The following is a 21,488-nucleotide window of genomic DNA, read 5'->3' as shown; positions in this document are numbered from 1 at the left end:
TCTTTCCCAGAAGAAGAATAATTAGGGGATAAGAGGTTTTGGCTTGCTTAAAACCCTGGGAGACTATGCCTCAGCTGTCCTGTGAGGTGTTGCCGTAGTTGGCTCCTTAACACCATCCCTCAGACACTTTCAGCTCCATTAGATTGCTTGTTAAATTGGAGAAAATTATATTTGCTTTAACTGCAATCCAAATGCCAGCTGTGCCAATCTGTTCCTGTAAGGAGACCACATTTGTTGAAGTTGCCACCCAGTTAAGTTTTAAAATAACGTCCTTTTTCTAAACTCCATTTATTTTTCTCTTCAGACCAAACAGGTGAGTTAAATGTGGAGATGATAGGAATTGCATGGATGTTGTACATGTGGTCCATAAACAGACCCCTACCTGCACTGGGGTCTGGGAAGAACTATTTTAACTCTAACCCCAGTGGTGCATTAGGGCAAGCTGGGAGCCAGAGGGTGCTGAGTCACGTATCAGTAAAATCTGCCACAACAGCTAAAAATCGAATGTGATCAGTCATTTTGTTTGATCTGCCCTGATTTGCATATCTTGGAAGACTAACAGATCTCCCTTTACAGAGGGACATATTAAATATATTCTTTCATTGTGGGTCTCATAAGTAAAGGCTCATTTGGCCATTTTTGAATAATTATATAAAATAGCAGACAAGCTTCCTATTTTTCTAATATGTACTGCACTTGGCTATGTTCTTTTTCAGAGATTTAGGTTTTCATTTTATTTACAACAAAATAGATCAGAATAGAGCAGTTTTGGAAAGGATGAGAAATATTATACCAGAGACCAATGACCCCCAGTTGTAGGTGGCATCTTTGGAAGTTGAAGAACTCAGTCCAGATTCTTTAAAATATCATTTCTAAAAATTGTACTTCCACCCCACCTATAGCCTGAGAAAAACTAAGTCATGAAATATTTTCAGTCGTAAGGTTTATAATTTTTAACAAAATGGGAGTTGAGAAATGGAATGTGTTGTATCAGCATCTCTAGCTGAATAGAACTTGTTTGGGGACCCTTTTGCTCAGAATTAATTTCAGTTTTTCAAACATTTCTTCTAGAATGCATCTTCCGTGTGGATTATTACCTCCTTATTTTTAAGAAGTGGTTTTAAAGGAAAAGAGTTTCTATGGTAGCTTGTTTTCATTATCATGTTAAATATTTTTTCAGCTCCCTTGGAAATCATTGACTAGCATCATTGAATATTATTACATGTGGAAAACTACTGACAGATATGTGCAGCAGGTAATTTTTTTATATTGCTACCAATACAATTGCATTAAAATGAACTTTCTATTTATACATTAATATTTCTTAGCAATATGCTTAGTTTTAAATTTGTTTTGTTTGCTTTATCTTTTCTAGACCATTTTAAAGTACGTGATTTCATATCTTTAACATATTATTTTAAGATTTTAGTCTCGATATTTTCTTTACTTCAGATTCCATTATGATAAATATTTTGGACAGACAGCAGGGAAAGATACCAATAGAGAGGTATTATTTTCCTTGTAGGTGCCTGGTGCTTCATCTCTTTGTGAGTATAGGTGACAGGAATGACTTAAAATGTGTAAAAGATCTTCTGAACCCTTCTAGACATTTTTGTGGTTATACCCCCTAAGTCTTTGACCTTAACTGTAGTAGTTAGTCTTTACTAGTTTGATACTTCGTACATAAGCACACAACTTTTTTTCCCAAAATTATCTCTAAAAGCAGGGAATCACTTATTTTGTAAATTCTCCCCAAATGTCCCAAATTGAGGTAATTCTCTCAGTTAGCTATTTTGAGTAATACTACTTTTGGGGGAAAGGTACATTTTCCTCAAGTGACCTCAGTCAGTATATTATATTCTTCTAGTTAACGTGTCAGAACTGGTAAGGAAAGGGGCAGGTATATTTAACACAGACATTATTTTTCCTAAGTATATGATCACCCAATGGCAAGTGTTAGATGCTATAAAAATATAATTTAAAGATCACTTTAAAAATTACCATAGTGAGTTGTTGAGGTTGTGAATAGTGAATATATACCCATGGCTTGTTGAAAAATTCCCAGAATCACATCATATATAATTCAGAAAGTGCTCATTTCAAACTAGCATCCAAATCCAGGCAAGATGGTTCTTTAGGACATTAGTCTGCCATCTTCTCGCCTTTTGGCTTTCCTAATAAAGTTGCTCTCCCGCCCCGCCACCCCCCCCCACTGCCCCCGCCACCACTCCCCCAAATACTTACTTCAAACAACTTAGGTATTGTGAAGACCATGTGCTCTGGAAAACCTGTGTTATTCAAAGTGAAAAGAGTCCCTAAAGATAGATGGTGGCGATGATGGCATCAAGGATGGTTGAAAGTGTTTGGATAAAATTATTTCCAAAAATTTGAACTCCTTCTTTAAAAGTTTTAAGTTGTCTCCTTAAATGTTTTTGTTTCCTTCTCATTGAGCAAATGGAGGGTTGTCTTATATTCTGATTTGTCTTCATTTTGAGTATCTACCATACGTTATTTTCCTTCCCTATTGGCATTTATTATTGTGTTGATCACTCTCTGGATGTGATTATATAATCTTTTCCCCATTCCTTTCCCTGCATTTGGCTCCTAATCGGTTCCTAAAAATCTGACATGAGTTCAGCCAAGCTTTATAGCTTACTGCATGTCTCCCAACATTCGAGGGTACATGCTTATTTAACTGGACTTAGATTAGTTACTGTCTCCTTCTCTTTCATGGACTTTGGAAACTAATCATCTCTGAATAATTTTCTAAAAGCAAAGGTTATGTATGGTTTTTTTCCCTCTGAGAAAGGCAAAAAAGAAATAAAATAGAAACTAAATGTGAAAAAGTAAAAATAGTTACTTACAAGTCCTGTTTATCTACTCATGGAGGAATAGGAAATGGAGTTGTTCATTGCTTTATTTTTAAAATTTGTGTCTAAAATGTTTTTAATACTTGTAGTTCTGTACCTCAGAATCTAGTGATTTTTTCCTTACAAATCACTGCAGTTGACGTGCATGAAAGAAAAGCTCATCTTAAAAAGGCAATTTTTGAATTATACTTTAATGTTTTATTTTCTTGTGAATTTTTTAAGGCAGATGAAGTGGTAATAATTATTCGACATCGTGTGTAAAATATTTTATCTATCTTTTGAATTAGAAACGTCTAAAAGCAGCAGAAGCTGAGAGTAAGCTGAAACAAGTGTATATCCCAACTTAGTAAGTAATGGAAATCTTTTAAAATATTTGCCATGGTATTAATTCTCATCAAAACGAAATATGTACATTTTGGTCAGTTTCAGCCAAATTTGAATTTCTTTATGTATCTTATTTTCTTCCACTACAAAGCACTGTTCGTTCGCTTTCCATTATGGTGCCACTTAAATGACCTTTTTTAGAAAGAAAAATGGCTGGTGGGGGAAACCCCAAGTCAGCTAACAAAAGGACCAGAGGAAACATGCCATCAGAGCTTCAGGGAGGATTTCCCTGGTGGTCCAGTGGTTAAGACTCCACGCCTCCACTGCACGGGGGTGCATGTTCGATCCCTAGTCAGGAATTAAGATCCCACATGCCACGCAGCGTGGCAAAAAATAAATAAATAAATAAATAAATAAATAAATAAATAAATAAAAGCTTCAGGGAAAGTGTTAGAAAACTAACCTATGAAAATATTATTTGAAGCAAATGTGTTTCAGAAAGTTAGCAACTTTTGAAACTTCTGTATTGTTTAATGTATTTTGTTTGGGTAATGTGCATTGCCCTTTTGAGGTATGTTGTTTATTTGCTTGAGGATTTTACATTGTTTGCTTGGGGAAAGGGTTAGGGGATGTAATTAGAACCAAACTTTGTAAATATTGGATAAATAATGAATAGGTTTCAGTTGTTTCAGATGCCTAGCATTCTATCATTATTGTCCTTTTGGTTTAGAAATCATTGTCATATCAAAGTGAATGCCAATTTTCTTTTCATTTGCTACATTTTAAATGAATTATCTTTTTTTGAGGTCATGAGTTTGACAGTTCATTGGTTCAGGAAAATTTATTGACCACCATGTATATAGTGCTATCCTAGGTTCTTTAGGGATTAAAATGAAATTTACTACAGCGTTCTGTGTACTGATTCAAGCTTTTTCACTCTTTGAGCTCAGTACAGTTGTTTTATACCTAGCCTTTTGTTTACTGAATTTTGATATATTAATACATATTTGTATATACAGGAGGCCTCATAGACACTGAATTGTTACATTTCTTATTAATCTTTTATCTCAAGATAGATAACATGTAATTTACAGGGTTCATAATTTTTATTCAGAGCTGTAATGTCCTTCCTGCAGAGTGGTTTCTAATATTTTAGAAAATTACATGTTTTATTTGACTCATCTATAAAAGAACAACTCCCCAAAGAAAACACTGCTGTGATTCACGTGTCTTAGATTTTCAAAAACAGGCATACCAGCTTTCTTATACTTTGCAGTGCTGTCACATCAAAGGAAAAGTACATTTAGCCAGTTTTCAGCAAATAACCCAGATAATTGTTGCTATTCTGTTTTGCATTGACTTTGGAGTCTTGATCTAAGCCTTGATCTAAGTCAAAGACTAAGTCAAAGACCAATATGTGGGCCAAATCTGACCTGCCACCGGTTTTTGTAAATACAGTGTTATGGAATACAGCCATGTTCATTCATTTATGTATTGTCTCTGTCTGCTTTTGTGCTACAATGTCAGTGCTCAATGGTTGCAACAGAAATAATACCCACGAAGCTTAAAACATTTACTCTGCCAACCCCTGATCCAAGTGAATGATTTTTGAATATCAAGACAGAGTTTCTAATCATACTTTTTAAAAACGTTACATAAATCATGTATATAAATAGAATATATGAATTCTATTTATTATGATTTTATTATTCATAATAAATTCTGTTATGAATCTGTACTGTTGAGTTGGATAAGAATCTGAGTTCTCTGAAGAATTTCCCAATTCACTCTGAAATATTATTTTAAAACAAATAATAGATTAAGTTTTTGGGGGGAGGGGATGCCGCACTACATGGCTTGTGGGATCTTAGTTCCCTGACCAGGGATCAAATCCAGGCCCGTGGCAGTGAAAGCACCAAGTCCTAACCACTGGACCACCAGCGAATCCCCAAGAATTATTTTATACTGTCATTCTTTTGAGACTGGCAGTCTCCTATATATGCAAAGCACTCTGTTCAGTACTAGACGTAGATCAGTTAAGAAGACACGTTGTCTTCTGGAGCCTACATTCTGTTGTGGGGGAGACAGATGCCAAACAGCTAGTCACCCAGTGTGTTGAGTACTCTGATGAAGAGATGGTGTGACAGTTTGTTCTGGGGACCACACTCAGTTGATGCTGTCAGGAAAGATTCCTTGTGGAGGTGAGTTTGAGTGAACTGTAGAGGAGGGATCAGTCAGGTGACAGAGGCTTTCCAGGCCAATGGGATTGTGAGATGGGAAGGGGCAGAACAGAGTTAAGGAGGTGAGAGAAAGGCAGTGTGGCTGGTATGAAGAGAGTGGTGAGCCGTGGGAGGCCAATATGGTAGGCAAGGGCCAGGAGTTAGCCATCCGATAAACAGTGGAATTGGATTGTAAACAAGTAAGTGTCATGATTAAATTTCTACGTACTTTAAGATTACTGGCTACATTTTGGAAAATGGTATGGGGAAACAGGGGAGTGGATGTAAGAACACCAATTATGAAGTTCTTGGAGAAGAAAGATGATAGTAGCTTGACCTAGAGCTGTGGCCTGGAAATGGTATGCTACTTAGAGGTGATTGACTTGTATGGAGAGATAGAGGGGAGATGTCAAGCTGAGTCCCAGGTTTCTGGCCAGCTCAATTAACTAGGTGGATTGCTGTGCTGTTCACCATGATGAGAAACTGCGGCAGAGAGCCAGGTTGGGTCATTTTGAGTTTGTTTTCTCCAAAAAGAGGTGTTGAATATGCTGTCAGATATATTGGTCTTAAACTCAGGAGAAAGTTCTGGGCTAGAGGTCCATATTTGAGCCTCATCAGCATATAATATTGTGCTTGAAACTATGGATGAGATTTCTTAGAGAAATAAGAAAAAAGAGCCTTGGACCAAACTTGAGGAAATCTGTTCAATATATGAGATAGAGTATGATAGCTGAAAAAGGGTAGCCAGGTGAGTGCATTATCACACAACCTGAGAGAGGAGTGTCTTTCAAGGAGGGAAAGAGGTTAACGGTGTCAAATGCTAATGAAAAACAGCCAGGGAATTTAGCAACATGGAGGTCGATGGTAATCTTTAATAGAGTGCTAAGGGCTGCAGACAGTGAAGATTAGCATCTCTCAGGAAAACTGGCTGGAAAAGGCAGTCGAGAGAGTTCTTGGCATGGAGGGGTGAGTTTGGATAGAGTAATGGGGGAGTTTTTTAAATATGGAGAAATGGAGAAATATGTTTCCATGGTAATGAGGAGGGTCCAGGAAAGAGAATCAAGTGTACAAAGTTCTCAAGAGGGCAGGAGGGCTGCAATCTGGAGCATAGATGAGGGGAGGAAAGGTTTGGGCATTAGATAAAAGAAGGGCAGTTTCATATAGTGCAGCTTTAAAAACTTTTAAAAAAATGTTTGTCTTTATTCAATTGGTTACATTGACATTAACCATTTGTCCCCTGAGAAGTAACGTGTAGGTACTTGGTTTTGCAAAACATGTTTTAAGTGGTTCACCTGTCTATATTCCATCTTTGCACACTCATTTTCCTTTTGTGATTATTAGAATTAAGGTCAGTGGTTTATTCAGTCAAATAACATTCTAGATTCAGTTGAACAACTGAAGTTGTGTTTACTCTCATTCTTTTTTCAGGCCACTCAACTGTAAATTTGTATTAGCTCTCTTAACACATATATTTTGCCCTGTGTTAAATGTCAGAAATGTTCATATTTGGAGAAAGCCTTCTGACATTATCAGCCATTTGACTTCAAGGGGCTTTCACTTCTTTCTGTGTATAGTAGATTTTAAAAATCAAATATTTTTACATACCCTTGGAAATCTTAGTCATTCTGAATCACCACTTTTAACTTTGTACTTTTCCAACTGAAAACTGTAAGAGGAGAAATACGTTCTGTCTGGTTTAAAATGTGTCTTTAAAACCAATTTGTCTTCAAAATACATTGCTGGCACAGATTTGAAGTGTAAATAATAGCCCTGTTTATAGAATAGGGCCCTCAGTGCACACAGAGGTTAAATGATTTCTTCTGGGGTGGCGATGGGGCGTCAGCTAAGAATTACAGTAACAATGCCAGAAAGAAATCTTATTTTTTTTAAAAATTTATTTATTTTTATTATTTTTGGCCGTGTTGGGTCTTTGTTGCTGCGCGCAGGCTTTCTGTAGTTGCAGCAAGTGGGGGCTGATCTTCGTTGTGGTGCGCGGGCTTCTCATTGCGGTGGCTTCTCTTGTTGTGAAGCATGGGCTCTAGGCGTGCGGGCTTCAGTAGTTGTGGCATGCGGGCTTCAGTAGTTGTGGCACGCGGGCTCGGTAGTTGTGTTTCGTGGGCTCTAGAGCGCAGGCTCAGTAGTTGTGGCGCACGGGCTTAGTTGCTCCGTGGCATGTGGAATCTTCCCGCACCAGGGATCAAACCCATGTCCCCTGCGTTGGCAGGTGGATTCTTAACCACTGCACCACCAGGGAAGCCCAGAAAGAAATCTTAATTTGTCATCAGGCCAAGTTTACATATTAGGCTTTCACTGGTAAATGTTAAGTGTGGGAATGAGAAACAGCAAAAAGGAAACTCATGAGCCTACTCTGTGCTGAAACTCCAGGTGTCTTAATAGTTGTGAACTCTGATTACTTCACAAGCCACAGGAAGCTAGAGTATGGTCTGCATTTAGTCATTCAGCATTCATTACTAACAAATAATTTGCTAATTTACTTTGCTTATTTTTTGCCCAGCAAATAGACATGAAAGCTCCTCTAGAATGCAAGCTACTTGATGTCGGCACTTTTGTTTACTGGGCACTGAATAAATATATGTTAAATGAATTATGAGTGTATTGAGGACATACTATGTACACCTGTACAGTATTCTTAGGCATGGCTGATAAGCAGGGGAGTTAGGCTACCCCAGATGGGAAAAAGTGAGCCATGTTTGCTCAGTAAATACCAAGACAATCTGGGTTACATGTTTGTGAGGAATTATGGCCTCTGGAAATCTGATAGATATTAACTTTTTCCTCTTAAAAAGAAATGCCTCAAATACATTTATTGGTTTTTCTAATTTCAAGTGCTACTTAATCTTCGTCATAAAAATTCAAACATAATAGAAATCACGAGTGGTCACAATCTCCTGAAATGCTAACTTTTACCTCTCGAGATATGCCTTGCTGATATCCACAGTGTCTCTGTTGGGCATGTGGCTTTCGTGTAGTTCCCTTGAGAGCCAGTGTGTGGAGTCAGCAGCTGTCACACCAGCAGCAGGAATGGGACAGTGGTTTTCTCTAAACACAACACACTACCCTTGGCTTAATTATTTAATCCAAAAATTATATTCTCAGGAGAATTTATGATAGGTAATAAAGTTTAATAAGTTGTATCTTTCAAATTTATCAGAGGGTGTCCTAAGGAAATTGTATTTGGGTGGAGAAGAGATACGGTGTATTTATTTTGTGAGTGTCAGGCTTAAGAGATTGGTTTTTACATAACGTTGGTTTGTAAAGATAAATGGTTTGGGTTCATTTTAACACCTTACTTTTACCAGTTTATTTCTTCTTACCAAACATTCAAATGTTTATTTACGTGTAGTTAAGATAAATCAGTAATGAAATGTAGAGCCTTTACCTTGTTATGCAAGTCATTTTTATCACTTCACTTTATATTTCATTGAAAGCAGCAAACCAAACCCCAACCAAATATCCACCAGCAATGGCAAACCTGGTGCTGTGAATGGAGCCGTGGGAACCGCATTCCAGCCACAGAACCCTCTCCTAGGGCGAGCCTGTGAGAGCTGCTATGGTAAGTTTTCTCCAGTAGGGCTTCCCCCGCTCCTTTGATGCCTGTTGTGGGTGAAGGGCAGGGAATTGTGGGTGAAGAGCAGGGAATTGTGCTGGCACTGCCGGGCAGGAGGTGCGAGAGGTCAGCACTGCGCAGAGGGCAGAATAACGTAGCCTCAGAGTGAACAGATGCCCATCCTTACCTTCCACCTGGACACTGAGTTTAGGTATTGGGTTTCCTTTGATTTCCTTCTGTGGTGTCCTGGGTTTGTTGAGCAGTGTGTGCTAAGCTGTATTCAGAGCTGTTATTAGCTTTGTGCAAACCATGGTCCCACGAAATATACCAAACCCCCTTTTGGTGTTTCTCAGTATGTTTTGACAAATTAAAGGCTCCAAATAATTCTGTAGGAAAGACCTGCGTGTGGATAAACTGCTATTTATAATCCTCAGACGAGGTTCCCTTAGAGCACTGGCTTGGGAGATGGTGTTTTATGATACTTTTGGCCTCAGGGCCCCAGTCTATTGATCAGTATTTATCCATGTAAAAAAGACTACCCAGTGCCGGCAGTATTATATTTGCCCTGGATGTTAAATTGGGTTGGTGAGATGAACTGCTAGGTAGTCGACAATTTTTTTTTTGGCTACGCCTCGAGGCATGTGGGGTTCCCCAAATAGGGATTGAACCCATGCCCCCTGCAGTGGAAATGCTGAGTCTTAACCACTGGACCTCCAGGGAAGTCCCAGATACATTTTTTATATTTATTTAAAACCTCAAACGATAGTATAATCTCTTAAATGGGACATTGATGACACGGTCATCTATGTTTCCTTCCAATCAAAGTGGCCCGGGGTGGAAGAGGGAAGGACACTCATATTTATTAAAAGTCTACTTGGTGCCCAGTTTTTGTCTCTCAGCAGCTCTTGTGGGCAGGGGGTGGGTAGCCTGCTGCCCTAAGGACATAGGGATGAGGGGTGTTTTTGATTCTGCTCCATACTCCACACCAGGCTACAACATTGGAAAAGGCTTTTAAAGCCAAATCATATAATTATCTTTCCTGCAACCAAGGAAGGTGTGAGCCAGGGAGATTGCTATCTTCATAGAAATAGCACATGTCTAACCATTTTCTGCACTATGGGAGAACAAAGGGAAACACTCTGTGGAAAATTAGATTTTTTAAATAAATAAATAAATATTTATTTATTTATTTATTGCTGTGTTGGGTCTTCGCTGCTGTGTGCGGGCTTTCTCTAGTTGCAGCGAGTGGGGGCTACTCTTTGTTGTGGTGCGCAGGCTTCTCATTGTGGTGGATGGGAGCAGAGCAAGGGCTCTAGGCACGTGGCCTTCAGTAGTTGTGGCATGTGGGCTCAGCAGTTGTGCCTCTCGGGCTCTAGAGCGCAGGCTCAGTAGTTGTGGCGCATGGGGCTTAGTTGCTCCACGGCATGTGGGATCTTCCCGGACCAGGGCTCGAACCCATGTCCCCTGCATTGGCAGGCGGATTCTTAACCACTGTGCCACCAGGGAAGCCCCAAAATTAGATTCTTTTGGTCAGAATTTTACATGGATTGCGTAACTGTTTTTGAGTTGGCAATTAGGTTTTGAACTTCATTTATATTTAAATGAAAATAAGAAGAATCCTGCAGACAAGTGGTAGTGGCTTAATGTGTCTTATTTTTGCCTTACAAACCCCTTTCATGTTATATGTAGTCTCACATATCCCTTTAAATAATTATTTCACCATTTTTATGTGTGCGTGACAGATAAGCAATTTTAATTTTATAGTATTTTAGGTCCATGCATTAAATAATCTATTATAAAGTGTATCTTACTATAATATACATATAAGATTTATCTTTATAGAAAGATAGAATTTGGTGTTTTCTGTTTGTCACTTTAATTGAATTTGAGTTAATTGTATAAAGAGAAAGGCATTTGTTGACATACTAAAATGACATGTCATGATTAATTTGGGTGAAAATGTATATTTAAATATGAGTGAAATTTTATATTCAGAATCCAAAATAGGCCCATGCCTAATATTTAGGATTCTTAAAATTTGTGTTTTAAAAAAAATCAACTTATTTTACTATTTGTTTTTAAATTACAAGAGGAAAGGTTTTTAGGCTGCTATTTGCAAGGAGTCCTCCCAAAATAATACATGATGGGTTCACAGTATCATTTTCAACAAACTAAGAGATAGTTTGACTATAATGATCACTATATCTTCTCTTTTTGACATTGGTTTATGAAGTGTTAGTTGACACCCTGATGTGCTGTTTGAACGTTTTGACCTGATAAAGGTAACGTACAGATCAAGGGAAGGATATTCCTAGGCAAACTTACAGAATCATAATTTTATGTACCTTATTAACTTAGTGTTCATCATCAGTGTTTTCTGTCTTAAACTTCAGATCCATTGTGGGAATACTTTTAAATGTTATATGGCAGTATTTTAAACTTAAGAGCAAAATAGCACAGGTTTGTAGTGTTTAGCTCAGGAATGAATCAATCGAGCTATCAGGTCTTAAGCATGCCGTGATCTTGGCTACACATGCTCACTTGACGGGGACTTACAGTCTGGAAAAGGATTCTGTTTTTAAAGAGAGAAAAAGTAAAATAATTATTTTATCTATTGATTAAAATAAAGGAATGGAAAACAGATACCTGTTTCTGTCAGACTTCTACCTTTATCTGAGGGGTCCCTCTAAGCACTTTAAACCCTGAGGTAGTTTCTGAACCACAGGTTTGAAAACCTGGATTTAGTTTAATAATACCTTTCTGATAACTTATTTCCAGAAATGTACACAATATTTTTAATATTTAATACTGTACAAAATGTTTTTAATGAACCAACAAAAACTCCTTCAGCAGCACAATGTATAATATAGGACACTTCACCTAATGGCCCCTCTTAGTAAGGGCCACAGGCACTTGATATCTGTAGAACTAAATGGTTTAATGAATTCTCACTTGAAAAATACATACATGTATTAGACTTTCCTGTTTGTCGGGTAAACTGGAAGAAGAAAAATAACATTGTAAACTAAAGATGGCTTTGGAATATTTTTGAAATATTTGACCATATGTGTATTGATATTACAAGTTATATTGCATTCTTTGTTTTTTCTTATTTTTCCTCCGTCTTTAGCTACACAGTCTCATCAGTGGTATTCTTGGGGCCCACCTAATATGCAGTGTAGGTTATGTGCAACTTGTTGGCTCTATTGGAAAAAATACGGAGGCCTGAAAATGCCCACCCAGTCGGAAGAGGAGAAGTTACCTCCCAGCCCAGCTACAGAGGTACACAAGCAATAGTCTTTTTAGTGTTGAGAAATGTAGTGTTTTTCAGCACCTGGATCATTCCTTGGAAACAGAAGTACAATATAGGATAAGTTAAAAACAAACAAAACTATTATAGCTAAACGTAGTACTGAAACGTTAAGGGTGGGTATGGAGAGAGGGGCAGGGACAAATCCAATTTTTTCAGGTATTCAAAATATCGGTCTTGAGAGATTATTCAAAAGAAGAATAATGTGTGTGGGAGGTGTTAGCATGAGTAGAGAGCTTACAAATTAAATACTGGTTTTAATGGCTTTTTTGGAAACAGTTTGCAACCTTTCAGTACTGTTGAAAATGTGTTTTATTGCATAAGGTAATAAGTACAAACTGAGCATTCTTTCTGTCCCTGAGCTATCATAGGAGAGACAAGAAGGCATGGACTCAATCTTGAGGTGAACAACAGTTAAAATATGATTTTGGTAAAATTCTCATAGATGGCAGATACCAAGCACCTACGTCTACCAGAGGGAGGTTGTTCTTTTTGGGAGCTAACAAGATTGAAGGACCCCCTTCAATATTTAAAAAAAAAAAATAGTCTCTCCCCTGGCAATTTTTTACTGTTGTGAATGTGATTTTGGATTGTGACAGTCAGTTTAGGAGAAGAAAAATATAGGATCACAGACACCCTTACTTCCACCCAGTTTCCTTCTCTACTCCCCACCTCCTACTCCAAAGTACACACTTTTAAATTCTCTCTCCCGTAATAAGTTATCGATTCTTCAGTGAAAGACTTAAAAACTGCGCTTTTCTTTGAACAGGATGCAAGGAGTATTGTATTTTGACAAGTTCTGTTCTTTACATGTTTGTTGGTGTCTGATTTTATAGGACCCTCGAGTTCGAAGTCACATGTCTCGCCAGGCCATGCAGGGCATGCCGGTCCGAAACACTGGGAGCCCAAAGTCTGCAGTGAAGACCCGTCAAGCTTTCTTCCTTCACACTACATATTTCACAAAATTTGCTCGTCAGGTCTGCAAAAATACCCTCCGGCTGCGGCAGGCAGCAAGACGGCCGTTTGTTCCTATTAATTATGCTGCCATTAGGGCAGAATGTAAGATGCTTTTAAATTCTTAACCTTATATGTTGTGCTTCTGACCATTTCCTCTCTTTCCCTCTCTCTCTCTTTTTGTTTTTGTTTTTGTTTGCAATAAACATAAGTTCTTGTGTACAGCCTTTTATTTGGTTTATTTTTTTTTAACATTGTTTTGTCTGCTGCCATTTGTATAATGCCAACCTGAAAACATTGAAACTTCTGCAGTCTTTATGAGAAAGCAGTGCTCAGCAAAAGATTGGTGGGAGGTGATCCTATCCAGTGGGGTTTTGTGATGGAATTACCTGAAAGCCCTTATTGAAGAGGGATTTTTACCTATAAGGTAGAATAAAATTTGCCAGTTTACACTAATGAGAAATTGTATGTCTTTGTAAACTTCTCAATTTCCCACAAACCTTTTACAATTATCATACAATATTCTGGAAATTCACAGTGTTTCATAACAAATTAGAAGATTTAGCAAATTATAAATGAATTTTAAAGTTTTTTGGGTGAATTTTCTGAAAAACACATTTAATTTTTACAAGCTAGTGTCTGAATTTGTGGTTGAGCATTCTTTCTATTTGTCCAATTTGGTTTCCATTTCATAATCATATACCATATACATTACTACATAACATTTACATGACTTTATTACTCATTATCAACACATTCAGTCTCGCTTATGTTTTTTTGTTGTTGTTAGAACAAAGATCATATGTACCGATGAATTGCAGGTTGTTCTGTTATTACCATGTACCCCTAAATGTGTCCATAATTTGTGTGTGAACTCTGATTCTAGTCTTGCTACTTTTAGTTACATTTCCTGTTTAGCATGTTAGAGCCATGCAACTTTTTTTCCCTATGGGATGAGAAAACTAGCTGTCTGGCTTAACAGGTAGGAAATCTTAAAGACATTCAGTAGGTAACTCTATCTGTGAGATAAGAAATTTCTTATTATGAGATGTTCCCTTTTGATTTAAAGAGGGTATCTGTAAAAGGAGTGATGATTGAAAAGTGTTTTTTGTTCCTAAAGATAATTTTCAACAGAACAGTTGAAGGGCTTTAAAACTTACAGGTAAAAGCTTTATAAGAAGAAGAAAAGTGCTTTGTAAAGTGAGTAGAAATTGGAAGTAATCTCTGCGTCCCACGGAGGGGAAACTTAGCTACATGAAACTCATGTATATGTGAGAACTTAGGCATGTATATGTGAGAACTTAGGCATGTATATTGAGGTTTTGTGCTAGCATTTCTGAGTTCATGGATTTATGTTATCACTTTCTTACCATTTTAAGGAACTAGAAAATATTTATATCCATGAATAAACGGCTTAGCTGATTTAAAACATACACGTTTATATATAATTTCTTAAATATAAAAAATAAAAAACATGAGAAATGAGAAAGAAAGTGAATGAAATTCTTCCGTTAAAATTGGCCAGGCTCCAGGATCATCTCTGTTGCTATGAATGGAAAAGAAACTATCACCAACTAAATTGGCTTCTGAGGAAGCTTCTGTTTCTCATTAAGCTTCTGTTAATTTCTCAGTTAATTTGCAAATTGTCTTTATTTTGATGATTCTTCAATGAAGTATGTTTTTGTGTCACCTTATTTTAATTTTTCTCAGTTAAAAGGCCATGCTACTGAAAAAGGGTCGAGATTAAATTACCTGTATTTTATTTCTACAAACATATAGCTATAATAATGATAATGATAATAAAAGAACAGACTCCTTTGTTGTGATGAGAGCCAAGGAGCATATTTTATTTTTTATTTAGATTCATTGGTCAAGTTACACATAGAATCAGATTCTCAGAATAATTTTACCTTGAAATTTAAAACTATAAAGTTTCAGCAGCCACCTACTCAGTCCCAGTCCCCCCACCCAGCAAGCAGCTAATGAACTCTTTTCCTAGCATCTAATTGCTTCTTGCATTATCGTCTCCCTTCTTATATTTGTACCTTGTCACAACCTCTTTAGCAGATTCCTTGATCTTGGCTTGTTAGCAAGATTAGGTATTAATAACCCAATGTCTGTATGCAACCATGTTTATGGTCCAGGGGGAGGTTAAAGCTGTATTTGTTTTTTTGTTTGTTTTGTTTTGGGTTTTTTTTGGTAAGCTTTCCTTGGTTTCTCAAAGGCAGTGGTGACCCTGTCCCTCCCCCAAAAAGTTAAGAATCACCGTGATGATGAATGACTTTCAGATCAGGTGAAAGTTTGTAATTCTAAAGATATTGATGGATCAAGAGCTCCAATTAATGCATTTAGAATAATTCTTTATAATATTGGAAAAGGAAACTAGTTTTGCCTGTGAACTTGAGACTCTTCCTCTTATAAGAAGTGTAGAAGTTGACCCCTTCCATGGCTCCTGGCCTTGGCAGCAACATCACAGCCAGTATCACAGCCAGAGTTGATGGGGTGTCAGACTACAGAAGAGTGAAGAAGTGGGGAGCTGAGGAGATAAATTCTCAGTTACATGGGGGAGAGCATAGTCATAACTTTCAGATCTCGACTTACAAGTTAATCCTTGTTTAGAGGAAGTTTTTTTTTTTTAATTTGTTACAGCAGCGCTCTTTGGCCTTTATTTTCATTAAGAAACTGGTGTTAAGGAATACAGTATAGTACGCAGGGGAATCTTTGTTTGCATATCCATAAAGTATCGCAGGAAAATGTAAGAAGTAATATCTTTGGGAAGGGAAACTGGGAGGCTGAGGGAAAAGGGTGGGAAGGAGACTTACCACTATTCATCCTTCTAAACTTTTTCAATTTTGAGTCATAGGAATATATTTCCTATTAAAAAGTCATGGGAATATATTTCCTATTAAAAAATTTTTTAAAACTTGAAATAACTATACACTATGACCAACATGTGTTTTATAGATATAGATGTAAAAAATGACTGTTAAAACCAAATCCCAAATACCTATTTATTTGAATGATATACCTTTATATGTAAATATGTAAGTCCATGCTAAAAATTGCTAACAGTACAGTGCCTGAGCCAGTTCTACCATGTAGATAGTGCTTAATAAAAATGGATTGCTAGACCAAAACCCAAAACGTTGCATAAAGAAAAGTACGATGTCCTTGACAAGATTTGCAGACCAACTGCATGGTTGTAACAGCATCAGGTTTCAGACAGCCTCCCCCTGCTTCCCCTTGACACCCCTCCCCTCATTAAAAACAGCCATAATATAATGATGGTTTTCCTCCTTTGTTACTATCATGAGACCTTACCACTGAGTTACTGGATGACTGACTTGTCAAAGATCTGTAAAATCACCCAACACCTGATGAGCACAGGGCTTCTATTTGAAACTCAAGATCCAGAGACTGAGGTTAAGTAGAAGTAGTATATTAGCAGCATTTCAGAGATGAAGCAAAAGTCCCCAGAGAAATGGATCCAAATGACTTACCTGCCCCCTCTGTAGCTTGCACGGATAATTAAGTAGTTTCTGAGTTGATAACACACGAGACTTGAATGACAGCACCATTCCCCAGTATGAATGTTTTCAAGGGATACCTGGAGCCCTTTTTTTCTGTTTGAAGATGCTAAATCGACTTCAGAAGTATTATCCCAAGGGCCCATATTCAAAGGAAACTTGTTATATATTTTATGAGTTTTCTAGAGGTTTCTCAGTGAAAGTTACTGTTAATAACTGTATAAAGTTTTGTGAAATTTTAAGTTCTAACATTAGGAGAACAGTTTTGGCTTGTTTATTTTGGTAGTTTATTATTTTAATAAAAATTTGTCTTTGAATGGATACTTAAAATGTTTTTAAAGGTACAAAAGTGGTTACAGATCTTAACGCCATTCCCATTCCTACCTCTTTTAGAGGTAACCATTGTCATCAGTGTCTAAAGTATCCAGAGACATCCTGTGTATCTCTAAGAAACTAAGTAGGTGTATTTTTTGTTTTTGTACAGATGTTAATGCCTACATTGTTCTGCACCTTGCCTTTTTTACTTAACGTATCTTGGAGGCCATTCCATACCAGTACATTGAGAGATACATCCTCTTTTTTTGTGTGTGTGGGGGTGATTTTCTTTCTTTTTTTTTTTTAAAGTATATGTATTTATTTTTGGCCACGTGGCATGCAGGATCTTAGTTCCCCGACCAGGGATTGAACCTGTGCTCCCTGCATTGGAAGCGCGGAGTCTTAACCACTGGACTGCCAGGGAAGTCCCACCTCCTTTTTTTATCAGCTGCATAATAGTCTATTTTGTACTTGAGCCAGTACTTCTCCTATTTAAAAAAAAATTAGGTTGTTTCCAATCCCTTTCTATTACAAGTAATGTTGCAACAAATATACAGGTATCATTTAAGACTGATGTATGAAATGTGCATGTAGCTTACAGGTTAACTCCCTAAAAGTAAAACATCTGTGTCAAGCAACTTCCATTCTGAATTTTGATAGTTACTGCCCAGTTGCCCTCAGAAAAACTATGATTTACACTCCCACCACATTGTCTAGAGAGTGCCTGTTTCTCTAGAACCTTGCCAGCAGTGTTATCCATCTCTGAAACCCTTAACTAGTTGACAGGTGACATGTAAGTTATATTAGCTTGCATTTCTCATTTTGAATGAGGTAGAAAATTTTGCATATATTTGACAACCATTTGTATTTCCTTTTTTGTCAACTGTTTTTGCCCCTGGCCTGTTTTCTATTAAAAGTCTTACTGACTTGTGGGAACTTTTTATATTTTAAGGAAGTTAGCTCTTGATCTGTAATGCAAATATTTCCCCCATTTTGTCTTTGATTTTGTTGATGATGTATTTGCCAAGCAGATTTTTTTAAGTAGTTGAATTTATCTTTTCAAAAAAATTTTTTTAATGGCACATGCGTTTTATGTCTTGTTTAGAAATTCCTTTATAATTCCTATAAGAAAATTCTATGGATGGTTTTACTTTGATAGCAATTTTGAAGGCCCATGTGAGATATTTTTATGAATTTTAATTCAGTATGTACTTTTTGCAAGTTTTCTGTTTTATTTTCCCCTCTAATATTTCCAAAACATTTTAGAAAGATAGCCATGAATTGCAAAAAAAAGGTAACTTTTTCCAGGTTTACCTCAGGGAGATATAGCTCATCCTCTGGGAGGCCAGGGAAATATGCCTCTTGCTCAGTCAAGCCATTCGAGTGAGGTGAAAATGCTCTCCCTCTGGCCAGATTTTGATTCCTTCTGGTTTCTTCGGGCATTTCTCAGGTTGCTTTATTTACCTGTGTGCTTTTAATGGGTACTAATTAATTATCTCTTTAAATACAGTAAGGTGAATAATTTGAGAGCAAGGTACCACTGGCCTGGTCTTGAGTACAGACCAGGATTCTTTTTTTTTTTTTTTTTTTTTTTAATTTATTTATTTATGGCTGTGTTAGGTCTTCATTTCTGTGCGAGAGCTTTCTCTAGTTGTGGCAAGCGGGGGCCATTCTTCATCGCGATGCGCGGGCCTCTCACTATCGCGGCCTCTCTTGTTGCGGAGCACAGGCTCCAGACGCGCAGGCTCAGTAATTGCGGCTCACGGGCCTAGTTGCTCCGCGGCATGTGGGATCTTCCCAGACCAGGGCTCGAACCCGTGTCCCCTGCATTGGCAGGCAGACTCTCAACCACTGCGCCACCAGGGAAGCCCCAGGATTCTTTTTAACCAACTCAAATGTGGACCTGATCATCTATGTTTATTATCATTTCCTCCGGACAGAAACTATTTTTTTCTATTTATATTCGGTATAATCACTGAATGGATGCAATTTTTATTGTAAACAGTCATGCAGTAGTCTTAGCATCCACCTTTCATCCTAATTTATTCACAGTTGAGACTGATAGTTCTTGCCACCAACTACTTCCTATAAAATATAATGAAGATTGATGAAGTACGGATCCTTCTAAAAAGCTTTGATCTCCCACTCAAGTGCTCTGTAAATTCTCACTTGGAACATTACATAATTAATCCTACTAATTTAGTGAGAAATTAAAAGCAGATTAATATAAAGTGAAATGTCTATGGGTATTGTGTTGGTGACTCCTTTGATGGGTTTGTTGATTATTGTCAAGGTAACAGTCAGGTGGGAGTTCATCACTTGAAGTCACATTGGCAGTTTTCCTTTGAGCCTTATAGAGTGGAATAAAGAGCAAAGTTAATCTTATTACTAGTAATACAGTAATGGTTTTTGTCCAAAACATTGAGCAAATACTAAGATGAGTCACTCAAGCTTTATTTTATTAATAGAAAAGAAATTTCTTCTCTTGTCCTCTTCCTAAGTAGAACTTGAATTTTAGGTGAATTAGTAATATGAGGAAAGAATTATTACTGTTAGCACACAGTGATTTGACAGGTGCTTGATCCTTGCAGGGTTTGGGCTGCTTTTTAATGTTTGTTTAGATTGCTCCTCCAAAATATGTTTATTATATTTCTGACTGTATCTTCACTATTATTCCACAACAGGTGAAAAGCTTCATAGCTTAGTAATTTGTTTTGCTCAAAGGAAATCAGCTGAGTAGGAGGAAAAGAAACTGGACCATTTATAGTTGTCAGTGGTTGCATAGTAATTAGCCAGTGCTTGGGATATATATTCAGATTCCAGGCTGTCTGCAGTTTGTGCTTTGTCTATTTCAATATTTTTAAATGCTGCTTTCCCACCTTTTCCTGTTTAATAGTTATTGGAAAAGAGTTTCCTTGTTGAGAGGGCTAGAGCTAATGAAAAAGTTAATTTTTAATTTTAAATCATTTGAAGTTCCAGATTGAATTATACATTTTAACATTAATAGTGCAGAGAATCCCAGTGGATGTCAAAGAAAATTTCCTGTATGTAGGCCTAGAAATGTGGTCTCAGCCACAGAAAATCTGTAGGACATTTTTGTCAAAAATGTGAAGGTGGGAAAAGGCATAAACATAGCAGAATCATATCTGCTAAAGCTACTCTGTTAAGCTTTATGACAGTATCTGCAAATTTAAAACACATTTCAATACGCATTGTTTCTGTTGCTTCAGACTCTACAGCTTAACTCTTTGGTATGACAGGCAGCCATGTTTCACATCTACTCTTCCATCTAATGACAGCTAATTAAAACGCAGAGAGTGTTTGTGTTGTGTGCTTTATTTTTCTCTGTCTGAACTGTTTTATGGTAGGGTATGAGGAATGTGATGTGACCTCTATGAACTAATATCCATCACAGTATTTTACTGTTCTGACTATTGGATGAAATACCTGTCTGCATACAGGTAACCTTTTAAATCTCAGCACTAATGACATCATAGTAGGATATGAAGGATAGAAAACTAGTGATAAAACCAAATGACCCATTTTTACTTTTGGGAAGCTCTAATCTAATGGAATTGAATTTAATTGCGATAGATGAAGACTCCTCCACAGAGACCCACTCTCATCTAGGTCAGGGATGGTCAAGTGTGTTGCCTTTGTCAGCTGTCATTTTTGTCTTCCATGCCAGATTTATCTTCCATTAGGACTGATAACACCTCATACTTCATGGAAGTTTTTCTACTATAATGTAGAAATGCCATGGCTATTTTACAGATGATCTCACACAGAAAGAAAGCATGTGGGTGTAAGATGTGTGTTAGCTACATTCATAAGGGACTTTAAAGTGAGTATTCTCCAGGTAAAATCCCATTCAGTAATTTGAACCAGAACTAAAAGCGGTTTTCTTAAGCCCCAAAGGAAATTATGGAGGAATCTGGCGGATTTTTTGCACTGTTTTCCACTTGCACATTTTATTTCTGCGGTGTATGTAGCATAGGCAGAGAAATCAGCCTCATTGGTTGTCTCCGTGTTTCTCTCTCTCCTCAGATGCAGACAGACATGCGGACCTATCTGGAAGTCCACTGAAAAGCAAAAGCACTAGGAAACCTTTGGCATGTATCATTGGGTATTTAGGTGGGTATTTCCTAATAGAAGAAAAACTCAACAATTTCTGTATCTTATAATTGGCTATTCAAAATTGACATACCTAAATTAAATGCAAGCCTTTCAAGTAGCTGCAATTGGATACCTTCATATGTATAGTCAATTTATTTTATTTCAGAAACTTATTTTTATTACCGAAACACACACAAAACATACAGAGTTATAGATAGGTTTACTTTTTCCAAAAATATTGAATAAAAATGTAATGTATATTTATGGATATAAATACAGATTAAG

General features: G+C 37.1%; 1 protein-coding gene across 5 annotated transcripts in view; it reads left to right on the top strand.

Annotated features, from left to right (window-relative positions):
- The window catches only part of MTA3 (metastasis associated 1 family member 3), a 162,931-nt gene that overhangs the window by 123,404 nt on the left and 18,039 nt on the right, over positions 1–21,488 (top strand). For 3 of the 5 annotated variants that reach the window (XR_009009946.1, XM_057558457.1, XM_057558455.1), the window contains exons 10-15: positions 1,181–1,255; positions 3,158–3,216; positions 8,863–8,987; positions 12,112–12,263; positions 13,128–13,350; positions 21,135–21,221. Coding sequence is in view for 4 of the 5 variants with exons in the window: in XM_057558457.1 (XP_057414440.1) it covers positions 1,181–1,255; positions 3,158–3,216; positions 8,863–8,987; positions 12,112–12,263; positions 13,128–13,350; positions 21,135–21,221 (721 nt within the window). In the remaining variant the exon portion in view is untranslated. Of the gene's footprint in view, positions 1–1,180; positions 1,256–3,157; positions 3,217–8,862; positions 8,988–12,111; positions 12,264–13,127; positions 13,470–21,134; positions 21,222–21,488 lie in introns of those variants that run through there. The other 2 variants (XM_057558456.1, XM_057558458.1) reach the window with 2 other exon arrangements.

This window comes from Balaenoptera acutorostrata, chromosome 12, assembly GCF_949987535.1.
Source record: "Balaenoptera acutorostrata chromosome 12, mBalAcu1.1, whole genome shotgun sequence".
NCBI lineage: Eukaryota > Metazoa > Chordata > Mammalia > Artiodactyla > Balaenopteridae > Balaenoptera > Balaenoptera acutorostrata.
The sequence above is the reverse complement of the archived record's forward strand: the minus strand, read 5'-3'. Positions and strand labels throughout refer to the sequence as shown.